The 22,233-nt window shown below is 41.5% G+C and overlaps 1 protein-coding gene across 2 annotated transcripts in view; it reads right to left on the minus strand.

Annotated features, from left to right (window-relative positions):
• Nucleotides 1-22,233, minus strand: part of LOC104920741 (AT-rich interactive domain-containing protein 3B) — a 46,862-nt gene that overhangs the window by 21,683 nt on the left and 2,946 nt on the right. For both annotated transcript variants that reach the window (XM_019271506.2, XM_019271507.2), the window contains exons 3-4: nucleotides 3,086-3,163; nucleotides 2,525-2,597 (exon numbers count right to left, since the gene is read on the minus strand). In XM_019271506.2, the coding sequence (XP_019127051.2) occupies nucleotides 2,525-2,597; nucleotides 3,086-3,163 (151 nt within the window). The remainder of the gene's footprint in view (nucleotides 1-2,524; nucleotides 2,598-3,085; nucleotides 3,164-22,233) is intronic.

A 22,233-nucleotide genomic window follows, 5' to 3' on the forward strand; every position in this document is an offset into this window, starting at 1 on the left:
ACACACACGCCTGTTTTTAAGCGCAGGGGCAGGAAATGGGAATCCCTCGTAAGTTTTCCTTCCGCTCTTGCTTTCCTCTCAAGGCCTTGAGGCCCCCAAGATGAGGTGGGAAAAGCACTTCACCATTTGTCTCTTTCCAACCAGACACACTGGATTTACCTTAACCTTTTTTTTGAGCTTTCTGAATGTAAAGTCAGTTAGAGTGGCTGGTATTTCCCATACTAGCTGTTTTACCCCCCTCCTTTCATATAGTGACATTAAATTAAAAAGCTCTTTATGTACTCTTTCATTTAAAAAAAAGAAAAGTGCAATAATCTCGACCCCATATCTATGAAGTGAAATGGAAGGAGGAGTAAATGTATAGTAATTACAGGGTGCCACCAACAAGAGCTTAGCGGGGCTTGCTATTCATTTCATATAGTCTTGGCACGAACAGCAAAAAGGAAATCGAGCAAAGCAATTTGTTCCTTGTGATTAAGATTCTGGTTTAAGAGACAGCAGAGGTCAGCCAAGTGCCTCTCGTCTTAAGGGAGGGGTGAAGAACTCTCTCTAGAGTAGCTGAAATTATACCCTTCCTCCTCTTGTACATCAGGTCTCTAATGTCAATACCAACGTCCCTGTCATATCCTGCATCCATATTTAAAGCACAGTGCAGCTATAGCTTCTTAATTTTCATAAGTCCAATAATAACTGTGAGAATGTCATTTTGTTCCAGGGCCTTTACACGTCCTCAAATGAAAACACAACATATAAATCATCATATATTCTTTTTCCATTGTCTCACACTATTACATGAGCACTCTGGTGACAGTTGTATTTGTTTCAACTGTTGTCACACACAACCGCTCCCTTATACCTGGTCTCCTGTACCGATGGTGATACGGGAACTTGATCCATGCAAGCTGATTCCACTTGTACTCACTGTACTCTCCGGAAATGTAATTTAACTAAATGAGTTTAACACAATATAAATGACAACCGTTCACACTGTTATCAGTAAATCAGTGTTTTGTTTTCTTCGCTTTGATTTGAGGTAGTATTGCAAGCTGCAATGTAGTTATCCTTATTATCTTCTTTTGTTAAAATCAATGTTATATTTCATGTCATATTTGTGTGTTTGCTTTCACTTAAAGGTCAACCTATTTTTTACTTCCTTTAGTGAAAATGATGTGACGTGGCACACTGTAATCAGCCAGTTATCTGCTGTCAGGTGGCATTTTAGTCAACTTGATGGATTTCTCTGTCTGACCAGCGTGAGTAAAGGGTCAGCCAACCACTCCCATCATCTGCCACTGGACAGAGATGCTAACAGGGTCCTGACAGATCCTGTCCCTCCCTCTCTCTGACTCGGCTTAATTCATCATCCTCTAAACAAGAGCGCCTGGGTGCTCACCAGACTAGTCCAGACGCTCAGAAGCTGCTGCTCTTGTGAATGCGAGTTCATCAACGTATCTGCACAAGCACATACACCATTGTCATTTGTCACAGCTTGACAAAACAAACTACACATCATATACACACTCGCATACGTATCACGACACACATCATAGCCTGTGACTAAACATAATGAAGTGTACACCACACGCATTCAACCTTCACAGACCATCATTGCTCATCATAACCTGCCAAAACATAATGTTAAGTATGCGCCACTGTAATAACATTGTGATTCACCTTGGGAGGTATTGCTCAAGCCATGTACCTTCCTTAGCAACAGACTGTCTGATAAAAGCCTAAAGTGCATTAGCTGCCCTGGTCAGAGAGGTCTTGTAGGCAATGTCAAAGTACCATGCGGTCAGCTGAGCCTTCTCTGGCTGTTTGCCAACTAAGTAAGTTAGGCCACTGCCAGATCCTCTTGGCTCTGATACTGTAGAGCCACAGGATCAACGGAGGCAGACCTCACCTGCTGACCCCTTTAAGGCCTTTACTCTGGGGAGGGGAATTAGTAAAGGATTTCCTAGCCAGTGAGAGTTACAGCATGTTTTTTGAGCTGACATGACACACTTGAAAAGATGTTCGGCAACTTGAATAACAAAAGAAACAAACTATTATATTTGTACTTTTGTTATAACTCATACACTTAAGTTGTAACAATTGTATAACATGTAGTATGCACAAACCGTTTGTGCTGTTGGCCTAACACCAATCAATCTATAGTGAAATTCCAGATGCTCTGTAAAAAATACCAAACCCTCCTTACAACAAGACAGGAAATGAAATTCACTCCAACCAGTGTCACATTTGTAGCAACTCTAAACTGCAATACATGATGCAAATGTATTTCTATATGTTGAGAGATAATAAGGAAGCATAGGTTTGTGGATTTGAATCGTTTACAGGGTATAAATGCTGAAAGCTCAGAGCTAAATCCATTTCAATCAGGATTCCACTGACAAAGAACTATTTTCTCCTAATTGTAACACAATGCCATCCTGCCAAATCTGACTTAAGCAAAATTAAATCCATGTGATGGAGCAAGCATCTGCTTCTTAATATAGTGTGGACTCCTGGAGAGTACTCTTACCTCTTTTCTGCATGAAGGTGAAGAGGTCATCCAAAAACTCCTTCCTTTTGGGGTCATTGTCGAGTTCATACAACTGAAAGAGAAAACAGAAGGTTATTAAGGCCACAGTGCAACAACTTGTCAACTGACCACTGCACGTAGTCAGGCACTGTTGGCTCAAGTTGTTCAACTCAGTCAACCTTGTAAATTGTCATTGGAAGTATTGGAACCATTTGGTCTGTTTTAATCAGATTCACAGAGTTGTAAACAGAGCTGGCTTGTTTGTATGCTTGTCTCTGCAATGTTATGTGGTGTACAAACACAGACTAGAACATACAGTTCAAGCATGTCAACGGCCAGCTCACCATTGGCTGTTATCTTTATGGTGTGCTGAAGAGCAACAAAATGAGAAGCAACATGAAGCTACATCCATCAGTCTGCTTCAAAAGGTAAACATATTTACAATTTCATTTAGTTTGACTTGACAGAAGTATAAATGGTGTTATATAATTAGTGCAACAGTTTCCTCTTGTTGTTTAATGACTGTACCCACTGGGGTGATCACAGTCCCCAAATGCTTACCTTAGCAAAGTCTCTGGAGGCCTCTCCTCCTCTTCCTTTGCTGCTATCGGCTTCATCCCCCCAGCCTACACTCCCATTCTACAACAAACGAGAGAAAACACAGATAAGGTCAGTAAACAAACAGAAAGTGGTTACCAACATGTTTAGAGACGATCTTAACAGTAAGTAACAGAATTATCTATTTTTAAGATTATTCTTTTGACATTTGACCTTTATTCGACCATGACAGTGGATACAGAGAGTAACTCTGAGGCAAAAGGAGGAGTAAAAGATTATGCAATCATGCAACAAGGTACATGAACTGAACCTGGATCCACCACTAATGTCATTGTGATTCTTATAAATGCACTTGCATCGTTTTTTTCTTCCCAACGTTTATTTGTTTTTTACCTGCAAAGATCTCATTAGGTTGACACTCACTGTAGGTCAAAAAGTTCATGTCGGGAAGGTTTACTCTGAGCTAGTTACTGCCAACATTCTGCAACACAAACACATGAAAACTAATATATACTCAAACTCCAAGAGTGCATTTTTCCAGGGGTTGGAGGAGTAACCTCTGGAGTTATTGTGCCCCTGAGCTCCTGTGTCCCCCTCCCCCTTCATCCTCAAACATCTCCATTTGACCTAAACCATCTGCATCTGGGCCTGCCCTGCCCCCACCCATGTCTTCCGACCCAGCTGGATACAAGGGCCCCCCATCCTTCAATCTTAACGCAGCTGTGACGGGTGGCCAAGTTCATGGAGTGTAGCTGGCTGTCAGGAGGGGCCAGGGGAGGGTGGGCTGGTCAGTAGCCTTAGCACACAGTCGCACACACACACACACACAAATGCAGAGGCTGATCATGGCTGTGTGTATGTTTGTGAGTGCAGGGAGGGGGGGGCAATGGCCCCACAAGACGGGAAGGAAGGAAAATAGGGGCAGAAAGGGGTGCATGGTATGTGCCGACCAGGAATGTCTCCTAAAGACAAAACCTATAAAAGCATCAGGAATCAAAACAAGATCCGTTTGGAGGGGGACGTTAATAGCTGCAGCCCAGGGTCTAGTTTCAAACGGGAGCCCATTGGTCAGTGGCAATTACAAGACCTGAAACGAGAGCTCGCAGGGCAAAGGTTGTCAAGGCCCCTGAGAACAAGTCATTTTCACCCTGTTACTCTCTGTATGTGTAATGGTTGTCAACATTCATGCTCCCTAAACAAATATTTATCAGCCGTCAACTTGCAAACACACTGCTATGTTATGTTTCAGAATTTCAAAGACTTTTGATACTAAATTAGATATCTGCTATTTGGAAAAAGCCAACAACCTCTCTAAAAATGTAAGTTGCTACTCTTTCTAAGAGTAATGTATTTATCCAAATTGTATATACCGTCTGAAATTATGTTCCAAATTGCTACGTTTCTGGTACGGAAAACTAATATTTGGTCTGATGGTCTAATGTTCAAAAGACATACCAGTAGACTGCTATACTTACTTAAAATACATACAGCTTTACATAAAAAAAAAAAACGACTTTTTATCATTATAACGTATAATATCTATAAATATATTTCCTTACATTTTCTCTATCTTGTGTTAAATTCAGTCTACAAGCACAAAACAATTCACTGTCAACTTTATCTACAGCAGACTATGTCACAGAGATTACAACAGGATCACGATGACAGTAAATATATAGTATAGCACGTCTCTATACCTTATAGACCTTTGCACACAAGTTGACCACTTCTGTTAACCTTTAACCATTATAAATGATTACAATGATAACAGAAGATAATTCAGACTGCACCGTGTAGAATCTCACATGCTTGCACATACATGAAAAACTTTGCATTCGGCACCTTTTATACACGTTGGATGTTCCCTATACAGTGGCCCAGAGGTCGACATGGTGTAATCTCTCTGACAGTAACCAAACACGGAGCCATAAAGTTACATGGGAAACACAGCCACTCTGCCAGTTAGCACGTGTATTTGGATAATCTTACAACATTAAATCCATTAAAAATCTATTTTTACTGAGCATATCTGCACCAATGGTACAGTAATAAACTCTATCATTTAACAAATGCTTCTGTCCAAAGTAAATTCTTATGAGCACTCTAACATGAATGACTCGTATCAGGGAGTAGCTACTGGCCTTGGATTTGTTAGAAATGTGTTTACACACAAACCTATGCACTCCTATAGACAAACACACACATCCGTGGCTCTTGAGGGACACTGTGCTATTGGAGCGCAGGAGTCAAGTTGTTCCTGACCTCAACCAAGAACAAAAGTCTGAACACCACTGTCCAGTCAGTGTCAGACTTCGACTTCCCAATCCATCCCCTCCTCTGCTTTAACAATATTTTCTGTGCTGCCTGGAACAAACGAGATTTGGTACAAAATTAGATCATTTCTGTGCCATCTTCAAATGAATGAAAACACCACAAATGTTACACAGATCTACTGAGAGATACTACTTTAAAATGTTGTTTGTAGATAGAGGTGGGAGGAGGACACAATTAATAATGTGATAACCATCAACACATCATCTTGGAAAAACATACGTTGGAAAAATACTGCAATCATATATTCTCACACTGTGATAGACTGACTGCCCTAGCAACCATTTGTTGCAATTTTCTATCTAATGTAAACAAAACAACAGACGGCTGACTAGCATAACATTGCTTTGACTTAGCTGCTTAGTGCCCTCTTGTAGAGACAGGAATGATGAAAAGGACAGATGGCGGGAAAGATAAAACCAAGCTTCTGTAGTACTAACTACTATGTGAGCACAAAGTTTCTGGCGTCTGGGATTGTAAATTCTGCTGTCACTAGTCGTAATACAAGTTAATTTGCATCTATAGAAAGCATGTCTGCTTCTCTAGCCAGTTCAAAAAAAAAAGCACAGTAATTGGAACATGAAGGCCAATAATCATGAATAGACATGTTGGTTCTTGAATTGGGACCTTGGTCAGCTGAAGAATGTTAACACTATGTTGTTTTTTTGTCAACTTAGAGTGGATACTGATGTTTTAGGACCACTCCTTATGATCAGTCACCTCAGCCCCGTCATCACGTCAGCGCTCCACCCAGAAATGGCTTCTTTAAAAAAGGAAATTCCCACACCCTACTTACATCCATGACAGGGACGCGCACAGTTTGCCTTGCCCAATATAATTCAAAATTGTTTCAAATTAAATGTTTAAACCATATGTTTTTTTATGTATGTGTATTATAAGTGCCTTTTCACTGCAGTATAGGTTCTTCTTAAACTTTTCTTTCCAGTCTCATATCCAGACATTTGAGAGTATATTTATCCAGACTTAAACTCAATTAGGTCAAATGAAATTATAATATTCAAATAAAGTATTAAACATGTCCGTCTACCTGCCTATGCATGTGAGTTGACTTAACATAAGTGTGTGTGTGTGTGTGTGTGTGTGTGTGTGTGTGTGTGTGCTCGGTGTAGGATGAACAGAAGCCTTCATATGTTTAAGCAGCCCATGTTGCCTCTCTGTCTCTCTCTCATGCTGTTAGCAGGTTTACTGGCCAGGCAGTGGGTGGCCTAATCACATCAAGGCCATACGTGACTGACTGGCGCAGTGCCAAATCAGGGATAAGAATAAGGTCGATGACCAAAGCTGAAGCTAGTTATCTGGAGTTATCTGTGGGTTACTTATGTGGTCACCATTTCATTTGGTAAGCATGGGTCACTATGGGTCATTAAATTAATTTGTACAATTCTATACTGGATTATTATCATCACCTCTGAGTGAGCAAACACATCTGCACTTCCACATTTGTTTTCTTTTATGTTTCTCTGTGTAACACCAGTTGTGAAATCCATGCATTTATATGCATATAACATTACTGTCGCTCATGACATTCTTCCGTCTGCAACAAGTTGACATTCTTTGCATACCCCCCCCCCCCTCCCATCTGCATCGGATAAACTACACAACACACGTCGATACATAGCTTGGGGGTAATTCTACGCAGCCATTATAGAAAGATGTCTGGAGTAGAGCCACCATTTTAGTGAGGCCAGGCATGCCGGAACAAGAAGGGTTAATGGCTGCTGCTTGGGGAGTGGGGGGATGGATGGCATTGATTGCTCAGGATGTTGACAGCACTTCTCCAATTTGATAGTGGAGCTGTTATTAGATAAAGAGGCTTGTTCTTAATAAAAGCACCATGTGACTTCCTTTCGCTCTTCCTAGTAGGTTGCATGAGCTCAAATAACAGCCATTGAGCTAAGGAAATATTAATTGTGTGAAACTCACTTTGGAAATCATCTCAAGATAATAAGAGCAGGGGGAAAACTGGATCAAGAACATTTCCACACGTATTTTAGCAGCTAATTGCATATTGTGTGAAGTAGGTCATGTTCATACTATAGATATCAAGTTGGATGATTCTAGCTGTTTTTTGTTTGTTTTTTTATTTTTACTTCTGACTTAACCGGTAGGATGGCCGAAAAACGGGTTACACCATGGCTCATGTGAAAACTGGAGTAGATCTGAAAACAGACGTTGTTTTGCAGCCTGCCAGTGTAATCCTGGTGGCTAAACAAAGCCTAATGAAAAGAGGCACGTGTATCTGCCATATTAGAGCCCTGTTAGCCCTGAGCAACGCCCCAAACCTCTGTCTTCCTACTCTGAGCTACTGTCATGGCTCTGTGTGTCCTACCCTTCACAGTTCCACACTGCAGACCGAGTCCCCTGGGCCACAGCCATTGAACAGGGGGCCCAAATCAATAGCCCTGGATGTGCAAACACAGGGAAGTCCCCAGCCCCCTCCGAACGCAATCTCACAGCACACGTCAATACTCATCATCCTCAGTGATCTACCGCCACACCAGGGAAACTGAGACGAGGGCAGGATCACAGCTTCACAGGGTGACCTAACACTTTTGCCTTTGACAAGACACCCAAACTTTGACTAACACAGGGAAGGTTTCCATGGGAAACCCTCATCGAATTGCAGTTATCTACAAAAAAGAAACTGTGCAAACAGTCACACCTATCCTCAATTAAAACAAGATACATGCACATAAGAGGAAGATCCCTATAGCAACCCTGGGCAATAAATCAAGAGCAACAAAATGTCTCCGTCCTCAGTGCAATCTCCTCCAGAATAGACACAAGAGGGAGGGTGACTTTAGCAAAATTCACCAGCATTCCTGTAAACCAGTAATAAGACCTCACAATAACAGGAGAGCCCCTCTCATCCCACAGGTACTCTTAACATCTCATTCCCGCACTAATCTTTTTTAGCCAAATTGCTGCCTGTCAAAACAGTTCAGCGAGGGAAATCTTTTAAACAGACACGACGGCAGTAATTTAATCACAATCAAGGCCTCTAGCAGAAATCTGGATCGCAGCCAACAATGGTGATAGTGACAAGTAGAAAAGAAGAAGAAACTAAAATGTTGGATTAAATATACAGCAGTAAGCCTGCTGACCTTCTGGAGAACAAGCCCTGATACCTTTAGTTTAAGTCCATCTGCAAAGTTGCCTTCATGCTCCCAAAGAAAGCGAATCCGCTTCCTCTCAGCATGCCTGTAAAAACGAGCATAGTGTGGGAAGGGAAGGGGGGGGCGCAGCAATCTCTAATCCAAATCAAATAATTGAGGCTTTGATCCCACAGCAGGACTCCGGGAATCATTTATAGTTTCTCTTTCCGTGGGGAGGAGTTGATGGGTGAGTGGTGTTGGGAGTCGAGCTGAGTGGATAGCGTTCCTTATCTGCTAAATACTGTAAAGGATCTCATGGAGAGCGGGCCACACGCTACCACCAACAAAGGCTCTGGTTAATCGTGATTCCATGTGCGACAAGAGGGAAGTAAATCTCACTGCCACTGGGGAACATATGGTAGACTGCGTACTTAAAAACTGGTCCACTACAGATTCTCTGTTCTTATTGAGAATTATTATAGAGCATAAAAAAGGTCACATATCAAATGAGAGCAGGCCAACATCAGAGAACAAGGCCCAGGGGCATGCCTGCCTTGTAGTGTCCGGTCATGTTTGTAGCTGGGAGAGATTTCTGGCTTTTGAGGGAATAGACAAAGTGGCAGGGACAAGGGGCTAAACGTCCAGGGGCAAAACATGTTGCTACCTGCCCCAGCCTCAGCAGTGCTGCACCTCTAAAAAGGCCACTGAAAAACAGGCCTCCAGGCGAGACCACCCTTCCCTCCATTAATCACTCCAATTACAAAGATGAAAAAGAGAAACAGAGGGAAAAAGGAGAGGGGGGTGCACAGACAGAGAGACAGAAATATGAATAGGCAAGCAAACAAACAAGCAGATAAAAAACTTTTAACACTGATCACTTTTTTTTTTAAAACCTCAATCAATTTCACACAGAGAAAGAGAAACAGAGAGACGACAAAGAGAGAAACAAACTGGAAAGGCTCCTGTCTGAAAGAAAGGGGTGGATCTGCATATTTAGTTCCTGGGTAAACATGTCTGTTGGTGACCAGCAAGTCTGGTTTGCCAAATAAACTGACTGCATTTGTTCAGCTCCAGCCCTTTCACCAAGACACCACATTCCACAGGCAGAGGCCCCATCCCCCATTACACTAGCTGGCCCCTTTCGCTGCCTCACACAAATGCAACGTTTATAGGCTGGTGTGGCCAGAAGTTCACACTCATTGGTTCAAAGACCCTTTCACAGGCAGAGCAAACATTTTAGTGAATCACATCTGTGCCACCACATACAGTACTCCATGAGTTAACCCTTTCACACAGGGTTTCTGGCCCGTAAGAAATTAGACCTCAGAGACTAAATTTTCCAAACTAAACTATACACAGACTTACATTGAGCCCCCTCTGCGCCCCCTCACTCATAATTTGATTTGAAGCTATTAGTTTTACTCTGTGAAGTGTATGGTAGTCGATATTAAGTTGTACAGAGCATTCTTATTTATACAGCATGTTGTGGCTAAAAGAACTGAACTATTAAACAGTTTTTATGGCATAACGCAAAATACTATACTGCTGCATTCAGGTCAAAGCAGCTATTAGCCTTTTCTTCTGGGTTAAAAGCTTTAGCTAAAAATACCTTGCATATCTCACATCTTTCAAAGAGCAAGCATCCACTTCACCCCCATGCTAATGGCAGCTGGAGATATCACACAGACCTGATAGGCCTTTATATACATTCTCATTACACTGACAACGCCGGGAACTTGATACATTCACAATCAACAAAAAACCTCTGCTACTATTAGGACGCATCACATCTAATTACATATGAAATGACAGAGGTCACAACGCCTGCAGTCAGATGGGTAAATGACTTCTTTGTGTGGTGTGTGAGGGGGCTAACCAGTCCTCAGTTATTCTCAGGGTTTCCTCCATCAGAGGAGTTACTGTTATGACTATCTCTCTCAAGCTGCAGTATCAAATGTTCAAACCATAAGCACAATTCACAGCTTTCTGTATAGTCTAATCGATAGGGAGCGATTTCTCTGTCCAGAGCTGGAGGTATCTGTTTCCTCTCAGCTAATGTTAAGTGTACAGGGGCATTCCACCTCTGACAGGCCAGTACCCCCCAGGGACACGGGCTGGGATGGTGCAGCCCGTCACGCATCTGGAGCTCATCTCCAGGGGCCGACGAGCCACTACATCTCTACTGGACGCTCAAAAGACAACCAAAAATCTCAAACCAAACCATACCAAACCGGTGTCATTTCACTGACGTTGCTGTGGCAAGTTATGCAATTGTTATGCAACCGTTTTTAGCTCGCAGCTATCAGGTTCACTGGTTTAAAATGTTATGCATCCTGTGAAATAGTACCTGTAAAACCTAAATATCATTGATCATTCACAATTTGAGTCTAGTTTGAAAATGAGAAAAAAATGAGGGCGCTTGAGATGCAAGTGCAACACGTAGCGGATCTAATATGGACAATAAATGAAACTTGCATCACGTCAGAGCTAATTGTATCGAATTATCAGAGACAAATTGCATAAAGTCCAGACGTTCCATATTCGCAAACCAGCCCTGATTAGTGTTTTAACCATCATTATGCACTAGTGTTAGTAATTGCTGTCAGTGTTAGATTTACCTAACAGAACAAACCTGCTTTTTTTATGAAGGAAAAAGCTGCAGCCTACAAATATAAATGTATAGGAAAAATGAAAATGGGCTAATCTCAGTTTGGTTTTTAATTCAAGAGCAGGAGCAGGATTTTAAACATCTAGAACAATCCTAAAAGCCGTAGCAGTCACAGTGAACTTGTTACTGCCAACACCTTTTATTGTGCAATCATTGCACAATAAATCTGAAAACCCACACATTGCAGAAAACACTGCGGAAACAATGTTGTGCCATGTGAATATTGTTGGTTGATACATTTCTGATGTATCACTCACTGATTAATCATTAAAGTGTATGTTATGTGTATAACACATATAGTCTTACCTAACCAAGTTTACAAGCACACATCATGTTATGTACTCCATAAGGCACCTTTCTGCATAAACTGGTTTGATAGAGGAAATTATATTTGGCAGGTTAATTATTATGCTCAGTCAAACTAGATATTTAAATTGTTGACAGCCTCAAAACACATAACCAACTTCAATGTTTGCTCAACGCTAGACGATGCTGCGGTTTAGTCCATACACAGACATCACAGAAGTATATGATGATGATCAGATTAGATAAAACTGTAATTATTGTAACGTGGAAATTGGGTAGTTGCAGCATCAAGGGGATATGATATAGATAACAAAGCAAACAGACTGTACTGAATGTAATACAACAGCAGCAAAAACACATACCGAGAATAGTAAAACCAATAAATGCAGAGACATACATTTTCCAATGACAGATTTACAGGTGAGCAGATGTTTGCACAGTAGATGGTTCACATTCATTTGCCGTCATTTAAATTGAATTCAGCTCCTGTTATAGAACACAAATTAAAAAAACACGTGAAGCATTTTTTAATGTATGCTCACATACATAAAGTAATGCATTATTTAATGTTGGATTGCAGTATGAATGCTCAACTGAAGGCTACCACCAAATGCATTAGGTCTTGTTCCAATTTTGTGCAGTCAATCATTTAATAAATGTTACTACCACTTTTTTTTAACAAATTATCTGACCACACATCCTCTCTGTGCTGAAAGCTTCCTTAGGTTTTCTAATCACATTTATTTAAAGGCAGGAAAACCTGAGATGTCTTTGTTTGACCAGATGGCTGGCTAATCAAGGCTGGCTCCGCTGGGGGTTGGGGCATCCCAAATCTGCCACAAACATTATTGAACCATGTCCCACATTAATATGCTGATGTTTGTTAGGCCAGGCCTTGTGATCTGTTACACACTAAAGGGATTTGAGACCAACAGAAACACACCAAGTGCCTGCTTAAATTTGACAAAGGGAGGCAAGAAAATATTTCTAATGAATAAAATGCAAAGGAAAAATTCTGCACTGCTTCATCACACTGAAGGACACCAAAGATTATTACCAAAAAAGATACAGTTCTTATAATAACCTACATTCACTGTGGACCCTGCTGTTAATAATTCAATTTTATGTGCCACTATTTAATCATTTACTAACATGCCTTTTGAAATTATTGACCGCTGGTTGACATGGTCCATAGTACTATTCACAGTGTGATTGTCTATTAACCAGATCAGCTACAGATCAGAGCCTGATGTTGTTTTTTTGTCGTTTGAAATGATTCATTTGGTCAATAAAAGAATTTCAGTCCAACACAAATGTTTGTGTGCATTCATCTAAAATGGCGATTAACCAAACTGTCAAATTATTTAACTTCTATAAAAATAAATACATGAACTGATCCTAAAAATGAACAGTTGCACAGTCTGAGATATTGCTCCTTGGTTCACATGCTTTAATGTATGTATGATGCATAAATGTATCAAATAAAAGCCTGATATGTTTAAGTCCACCCCTCAAAATATGACAATGGGACCAATATCTATTTGTTAACCTTGTTTAACTATTTTATGTTAATATTCTGACACATGTATCATAGATTATATTTAAGATAGGTTAAAGCTGCAAAAGAAATGTTATCCAACATTCTTCAACATGCCTATGCTCTCCAATACATATAGTGTGTAAATGAATCACCATATTCCAAACTGGACTTTGCTCATGCTATGGGGATATATTTTCTTTTGTTATATGTAGCAGTGTGTACAATAGCACAACATTCAGGATTACTAGCCGGTGGTTTTGACAGACACGCTGCGCACTGCTGGTTTCTTGCGTTGACTGTGATTTAGGAAGTGAGCAGCTATGGAGGATGTACAGCCCTTAACGTAGAATGTAACCATTGGAAGCTGAGCTGTGAACACATTGCCTTTAGTGTAATGTGACGTTTCCTGGGCAGCCGCCAAGATATTTTTTTCACCTTCCTTCCTCCTCTGCTGGTAGCTCCCTCTGACAAGCACATGATTACACTCCGCTTGTGTTGAAAATTTGGCAGACGCACAACGTGGCCACATGCTACTATAAACTACATGAGATTTTGGCAGGCAGCGCAATGACTGTGCAGACTGAAAAGCAGGCAGGCTATAGAAAGCCTTATGCCCCTCCCTCTCATCTGCAAGGCTGTGTTGAAGGTCCCAGTCAGCTGCTGTGTTTACCCAAGGGCCTTGACACAGTGGCCCAGTTCGCACCTACAGGCTCCTGACACCAGGCTGGAGCTCAGCCAAAGCAGTGGCAGAAGACAACTCACCTCCACACCTCCTTACTGCCTGGTGTTTTCTACAAAGAGCAAAGCCCTGGTATGACAGTCTGCACCTAACATTTTTTTAAAACAACAGCAGTCTGGCTGGCCTTTCGGATTGGGCAGGAACGTAAAGGCCAATCCACATCCAATCTGCAGTCTGCTAGATAAACTGATCTGCCCCTTTTCTTTTGTTCACTGCAGTCAATATTTGGTAAGGACTGGTTTATGTTGCTGTGTCAGCATGTCTACTTCTGGTTTCAAGATGCTAAGCAGCTTAAATTTCATAACTTCTATGAAAGGCATAAACTTTACCTCTAAAAAAAAAAACCTATACACAGATTGAGCAAATTACCTCAACCGCCCACCTGGCTTCTATAAAAGGATATCACAATACTCAGCAAAACAACAAATGTGACTTTGTCTACAGCAGTCCAACAATGTGGATGTTACAACAACACAATCCACATGGTTTGTTAATAAAGTTTATTTATACAAAATCAGTGTAGAAAGAAATACACCAGCCAACTGTAAAGTCAACCAAATGAATGGCTATTGAGAAAAGTGAAGAACACATATCAGCTATCGAACCATTAGGCACAATCATACCTTTTGGCCATTGATATTTTCATCTGCCAGACAGCTACACATGATAATAATCACAAAAGCCAGCATATGTCACCAGTTAACATAAACCTTGGTGCCAGTACTGAAACCCAGTTTTACACTTACAACTGTATCGAAAGACATTAAATGATACCAAGCTCAAATCGCTGTTGATGACAGCATCAGGATACCCTCAATGATTTTATTCTTGTAACATATTTGTGTGGCAAAAAAGTAGGAGGGTGGTTACACATAAGAATATGTTTAGCTTGACGGGGCTGCATGCTATGCTGTGTTTTAAATAGATCATCAAAATTCCTTGTAAATACCAAGTGTATGGAAAGATTTGATCATGCGAGCAGAGGTGCAAAGACAGACAAGCTAAATACACAGTAAAAGAACATACATGGTACAAGGACAATATGACTTCACATACTGTACCAAGGGCCACTGCAACACAGTGTGTGAACAGTAGTCTATATACATGTGTACTGTATCACTATATGCAGTCAGCCTATATAAAACTCAAGGAGACTTTGCTCAACAGTGTCATATGACCTTGGATCTATTTCCCTGCAGCTGCCAAAGGGGTTGCTGGATGTCTTTGTTTCATTTGGCTATTCCCCTTTCTCTGTTTGCCTTCATTAAAGAGCAGGTGTTGAGATATACTGAGTGGGAGTGGTTGTAAAGGACGAATGGAACCAGCAATAGTGCGGGGAGGGGGGCTTGTGGTTTCACTACAAACTGATCAAATTACAGCAGGCATCAGTAGCTCAGTTTCCATTAGAAGCAAGGAAGTCAATCCCCCAGAGTCGATTTGGGAAAAAAGTGTGACATCTCTAATGGACATGCACCATTTGCATTTAAATGTGAGAATTTTTGCCTTTCAATTCAATTAAAATCGAGACTAGCAGTGTGAGGGACTCACAGTGACAATGCGCATGAGGGGGGTCATCCAAGAGACAATTTGCATGAGGTTGCAGGAGCGATTACTTCAGCTGCACTTCGGCAGACACCTCAAATACAGAAGGCAAGAAGACCTTGTGTTCTTAAAAAGGCACGGCTGGAAAAATCAAAATTAAATAGGTCTATTGAGAGAAGCACAACATACTTATTCCTTATGCTGCACCCGCCATCTTCCTGCATGTGAAGTTGTGTCTGAATGGGAGGCCGGAGCACTCAGACGTCAAGGGGCACAACTTTAAGCAAACATGTCCAGAATGCAAATCACTGGCGCTTATAGGTAATAAAACACAACAGAAAGGAACATTAACGTTGCAGCGGCTGCACTTTCCATCTCTCTATACAGACACGAAGACAGGGGAAAACCCAAATATAATCTATTTGAGAAAATGAAACATTAAGACTAATAAAAATCTTTATTTGGCGTCTAATGTTGGATATGTAGCATCTATTTAAATGGCCATGATGTGTTGGGTTGAAAATACACAGCTTTTATGTACTGCAACACAATGTTTGTTCTAGGTATCTTCCATCTAGGATATGAAATGTTTAGTTTATGGCTTATTAACAGTGTGAGGTAAAAATATAACTATTAGTGTAAATCATTCCTAATTTTGATGTGGGATCCCCTTCAAGGATACAGGACCATGAATCCATGAATGAATAACTTAAAAAAACACAATCAAGATCCCGTAGTTTTGTGCGTGGATGACAGAATCATCCTGACAGACTAGACACTTCCAATTAGTGTTGCGTTTGACCAGGCCATTGTGTGGCCGAGGTGAAGGGTCTGGACCTACAAGAAGCCTCGTCCCGTCTGCCAACAGCAGATGTGCCCTTTGGGACTCAGACAAATAAAAATAAAAAAAGTGTTTCTGCCTGCACTAGTGGGCCCTCCCAGCCAGCTCCTCCCATTCAGGCCCTTTGGCTTTTTTCTTTTACAGCCCCTGCGACACTGAGTGAAATGAATTGAAAGATCACCAATCAGGGGCCTGACTAAAACACGGACATGCACCCACCCACCCCCATCAAACCCCGTCTCTTGTTGGGAGCCCCCGGTGGGAATGTTCACTGTTTGAAGAGTTAACTCTTTAATTCCGTCTGGAATGTTTCCTCTGGGTGGGGCAGTGTAGTGTGTTGAGCCAGACCACTATCCCCTCTTCTCCTTCCACACAGCATCTCCTCCCCCTCCCTCCCCTTCATCTCCCTACTAAATTCAATACCTCTATTTCTGGGCCGGGGGAATCGTCCACACTTGGCTGTTAAAAGCAGGTCAGCACAATGAAAACTTGGTCTACGCCAGGATTATTACACCGTAACCATGGCACACAAATCCAGATTGCATCCAATGTAGTAAACACTGCCACACTACTATGTGATACTAGAAATATTAGGTTTATCCAGCTTGATATCTGGTGGCTGTCAAAACTGCCACCAGTTAAGTGGGAGGCTAAAAAAAAACAAAAGCATGTGTTTTTTTTTTTAAAATAATGTAATGTGGACATTGCCATAAGCAGCTCACAGGATGGACCATTGAGACTGATATTGTATTGTAGAATTAAATCAATTTTAACCTCTTGACCCTTTATATGTGACCATTTTTAAAAATACAACAGACAATTTAAATTAAGTTACATGTTCCGATATTGCCTATACACTAACTTGACTGGAAGTACAGAATGTAATTATGCAGCACTAATTGTGCAAAGGCCCTTATTTGTTTCCATCCTGACACAAATTTAACAGCAGCCATAGCAGCCGGGCTACATTAAGCAAAGAATAGCATCGATCAGAAAAAATGCTATTAAACAGGGCCATTCAGAGCTAAAAGCCAAGACTCATTTCACCCAACCCAACCAGCCAAGGTCTGCTGTTAATGAGCCAAAACAAGGTTCACACAGCATTGAAATACAAACAGCAGGAGCAAGGCACCATATAAATGAATGTAACACTACAGCTCAATCTCAGTTTGTTAAAGTCTACCAAGGCCTACCTTGGGGAAAAAAAACAAACAAACAAGACCAATTGTTCTCCGATTGAAAATGTGTGACATGAAAACAGGAATAAAAAAAGGAAAGGCAGGTTAGCCAAAATGTTGAGAGGCATTTCTAAAATCATCTGACATCCCTGCGAGTTTAATCTGTATCGAGATCAGTGTTGTAGCTAAGGGGACACATTTGGAAATTAGGTTATCCATTTAGTGTCTGGGTCATTCATTACAAATGCCATTAGTAATATAATCTTGCAGGCATTCAGATGACAAAGAACATGGTGAAGAATTGTAGAGATTCCCAAGATTATAATGAAGAAGAAAAAACAAAAACGAGAAATTGAGTATGCATCCAGGAATACATGTAACAAGGAAATTAGGGGATTTATTAATGTTCCAGGTAGATACACACAAGATCAAAGAACTACATTTGTGATACTTCACAAGTCCTCGTTTTGTTTTGTTTTTTACCTCTGCTAAAGATAATCAAAGAACTTATCTACACTTCCAGTGTGCTCAACAATGATGCTACACGGACTCATTGTACACACTGCTACTTCAGTCAGTCCTTCGCTGCCACTTTACTGTAACATTCATTGATTCTTTGTGAGGTAAAAACATGTGAAACAATGTGACGTGTGATGTGAATGCATCATTGTCAGTGTTCACAGTTGAAGTGAACAGTCAGGGTTGAGGTTTTCAATTCCCTATATAGCTTGACCATGGTGGAGACAATAAAAAAGGACTCGCACATTAAAGTCAGGCTTATTACAAACAAGTACTGCAGCATGTTTTAATGGACCTCCGCCTTCCTCATCATTTCTCATCTGAATGACCTCCATTTGCAGGCGGTTTGTACCAACAGGGGTCAGACGGTAATTCCAGCTTTATTACATCAGCATAACAGGAAGTCCAGTAAACGGAATAAGACTAAGTACACCATTTAAAACCCACTGACAGTTATGGCATCTGAGACACCAACAAAACATTCAAAAAGCAGAAACCAGGTCAGGTTGGTGCACGTCAGACGGTGAGGCCTCTCGGTACCCACCACAACACTACAGAGAGATGTTGTGATACTATTGTACTTTAAGCAGCCTTCCCAACAACACTGCAACGGGCTGATGCACCAGGGTAGAGTTGTTCCGCTGTCAAAATGAAAACTTGAGTCCATTTACTAAATACAATGTCCTCCTCATTTATCATAAATGAACCATCAATGAGGCCAAACATTCCTGCCTCTAAAAGCTCACACACAATCCTTATTGATCTCTGCACTGCAGCCGTGCAGCTCCCCACTTCCTGGCTGATGTGTTGCTGGGGCGACAGCTAAATTATGCAACAGCGCTGGCTCAACAGACAAGTTTCAGTGCTTGAGCAGCAGAAGAAGGGCTCAAGGACAGCAAACGATGGCAGGGCTCGGCAGCAACAGATGACCCATTACTCTGGCCTGGTTGCTTTTGCTGGCCACCACTTTTTCTGTGGCATTCGTATGCAAGTTCTACACTAGATCTAGAGTATCTTTACTCTACTGTCTTTGCACTGATTTATGATCTGAAAGGATGGAACAACAAGCTTTTCATGGTTTGATGCATTTCCAGATTAATAATGTCACTGTTGTGACCCAAATGACTGACTACAAATCTAATAAGGCTGCAGGGGGTAATTATCCAGCCTCTTATAATTAAGCCTAAATGCATTACCTTGAAAATGTACAAACAAAGTGTACTAGGATAATGTCTTGGCTTAGTCTATGTCATACAATGAGAGAAACAAATTGTGTAAATGAAGTAAGTCCTCTTAATATGATTTTCTTCATTGAATCATGTGATATAATTACACAAGGCCACGTCAATTAGAAAGAATTTAAATGTGGGCAGCAATCTGTCACCTAGATGCCTAGTTTTATGTCTGGCAAGCATTCCTAAAACTTACTATTCAGTGCTGAAATGTGATGAGAGATGTACTCATACGGGCTTCTATGTCTTCTAACCATGTCATCCCTCTGACCGTCTCCCTCTGTGATAACAGCTTCGCAAACGTATACATACTCTGCTCACCGCCTCCGCTTTGTCTCAATTTTCAGAAGGCGGAGTTGCACAGGAACAAACAGCATGTGAACATAAGACTTCAATGAAAGCCACTGCACACACAAACACACCACCTGTAGCATACCACACAACATCTTTCAGTTACAACATCCAGACAACACAACTGCAACGTATGTAGCAATGTCGCCACTAATATAGTGATACATAAGCATGGGCTGTATAATGCTGTGAACGCCGTATAATAACACTAGACAAAGCCACCATGACGTCACATGCACACACATTGTTTTAAGTCGTGAGTGTAGCATTATGGCCGTCACTTGTCACAGGATACACATTGCGACGCCTCTATCCTGACTAGATCTGATTGAGAAGCTGACAAGGTAGCCACACCCGAAAGCATACACTGCTTTATTGTCTATTTCACTCACATATGGGACCATAGTTTACAAAGTGAACGTCGTGTTGTATGGAAGGAATTAGTGATCGAGACCATTAACTGTTAACATGAACCATTTACTGAGGTAATAAACTCAAGTGAGAAGTAGGATAATTTCCCCATACGTTTACATACAATCAAGACTTCTTTCTGCAACCAATGGAGTTCCCTCCTGACGGCCATGACAAAGAACGCAAGTTTAAGACACCCGGAAGCTCTGTCCACTTACTATGCAGTCTACGGACATAAGACACAATCTGTGTTCTGCAAGCATGATTAAAACTCTATTAATCACAAAGGGATTATCACAATGAGCAAAGGGGTCTATAGGCATGTGTGTGTATGTGTGAGCAGAGGGGGTGGTTGGTGGATTACAGGGGTCACGCAGCCTCTGTCCGACTGCGGTGGAGGCCAGAGTGCTGAGGCCCGCCCCGGCTCTCTCTCCACGCGACGCCTTTGTCCAACCCCTTGTTTGACAATTATTTACTCTGCTGTTTAGGACGGGGCTGAGGTCACCACGCATACATCAATGACACGAAAACAGTGGCTACCCGTGTCCGTCCACCCCCATTTGACATGTATAGGCCCATACGCCCGTATACACTCACAACACTCGGGATTACGGGACTACAAGACGGACTAACCAAATGGTTGTCAGTCACGTGTTGCTGCTGAGTAAGGAAAATCAAATCCAATTGAACAATACCTTTTAATACAGGGATACGCAGTGGTGATTATTATGTACGGACAGTATGTTACTCATATCTCACGAATTGTATAGAAGCTGTGTTGACATTTGTAATTAGTGCCAGCTGCTTGCTCGTTTGCATGAAAGTTTTTCGAACTACTGATGAACTAACAAAGGGATAATGTTATTGTTTCTTTGTAAGCTGCTCTGGACAAAGTCAGGAGACAAACTCTTTAAATATGGTCTGCTCTGGTTTATTCGCACACAGGGTGTTTTGGATGAATGTCACCTTCCAGTGTAGCTCACTACATGAAATGTAAATGTTCATGTAAATGGTCCTCTGTACATTTGTCTCCCTTAGCGAGTCATCCCATCTCCCCCCCGTCACTGCTTTTAGAACATAATAAATGTGCTTCTGGCATTATTACAGGGGTCGGTATTTGTGACATCTGCCAGGCTCGTCTCTGGCCTCTCGAAGACAATGACATCAAAAAAAAAAAAAAAAAAAAAAAAAAAAGTTCCCCTGCTTCCACTGTCCCCCTCCCCCTACATTGGTGGTGCAACCTGAAACTGCCTGAAGAGATGAGCCGTCATTAAATACTGCAGAGCTGACATAATGACAGGAAAGATAAAAGAGAGGAAACAAAAAAAAAAAAAGGCCAGACCAATTCTCGTCCCATAATGCCTCCCCCAGCCCCCAGGCTCAGCCCGCCTCTCCCAATAAAAGACACCAGGCCACAGATAGGGCACTGGTCAGCTACAACTTTGCTGCTGTGATCTGACAACGTTCACACAAAGCCTGGCCACCTCACAGAATAATACTACTCCACTCTTTCTGACACCTCTACAAACAATAAGCAGCCCACACAATGAAGGGGAAACTCCATCTCATACAATGTTCATATACAATAGATGTTTAATCATCTGCAGCAGATGCATGTGACAGCAGAGGCTCTACTTCATTTTAGTTACACTTTCTTTAGTGTAAAGGCATATAAACTGTAAACATTCACAATTAAGGAATCATTCATTTATAAAACAGATGAACAGCTCGAGATGTCTTAAGGAAAATAAGTGCAATTTTAACAATATGTCTCTCACATTACTTAGTATTTCACTTGTATTTATTTTTACAATGGGCTGGATTGGTCGGCTAGATCTGGACTGAGGGCTGTATGTTTGACACCCCTTCACTACTTGATCTATGATAATAAAAATACTACTACTGCTGCTCCTCCTCCCAGCCCTATACTACTGCTATCCCTAAATTTGGAAATGTGATCTAGAGAAGCACCATTCAAAGACATTTGCCTTTAAATAGACAGTAATAAAATCCAGACACACGATAGTGCAGCAGACTCAGCCCACTGATCAAGCTCAGATATGTCCTGTGACACTGCCCACTCTTGTGCAACTCGGGCTTTTTATATCACCACAGGCTGCTGAGCTCTCTTAAAATTGCTATGTCCCCAGCAATGATGCTAAACCACATGTAGTTCGGGCCTGGATCCCAGTTGGCATTCCAGCGTTCTGTAACACTGTGCTGAGGCAATATTTACTTTCAAGGGAAAGTGTACTTGGCACACAGCCGAAAGTCTTGGAGGGGGGTGTGACAGGTTGCTACTGTGTACTACATCCAACCTTCCCACCCACCCAAAATCCTCGTGCTGACCCGGCCAACCACCCACAGCCTCTTAGCA

Source organism: Larimichthys crocea, chromosome VIII, assembly GCF_000972845.2.
Source record: "Larimichthys crocea isolate SSNF chromosome VIII, L_crocea_2.0, whole genome shotgun sequence".
Taxonomy (NCBI): Eukaryota; Metazoa; Chordata; class Actinopteri; family Sciaenidae; genus Larimichthys; species Larimichthys crocea.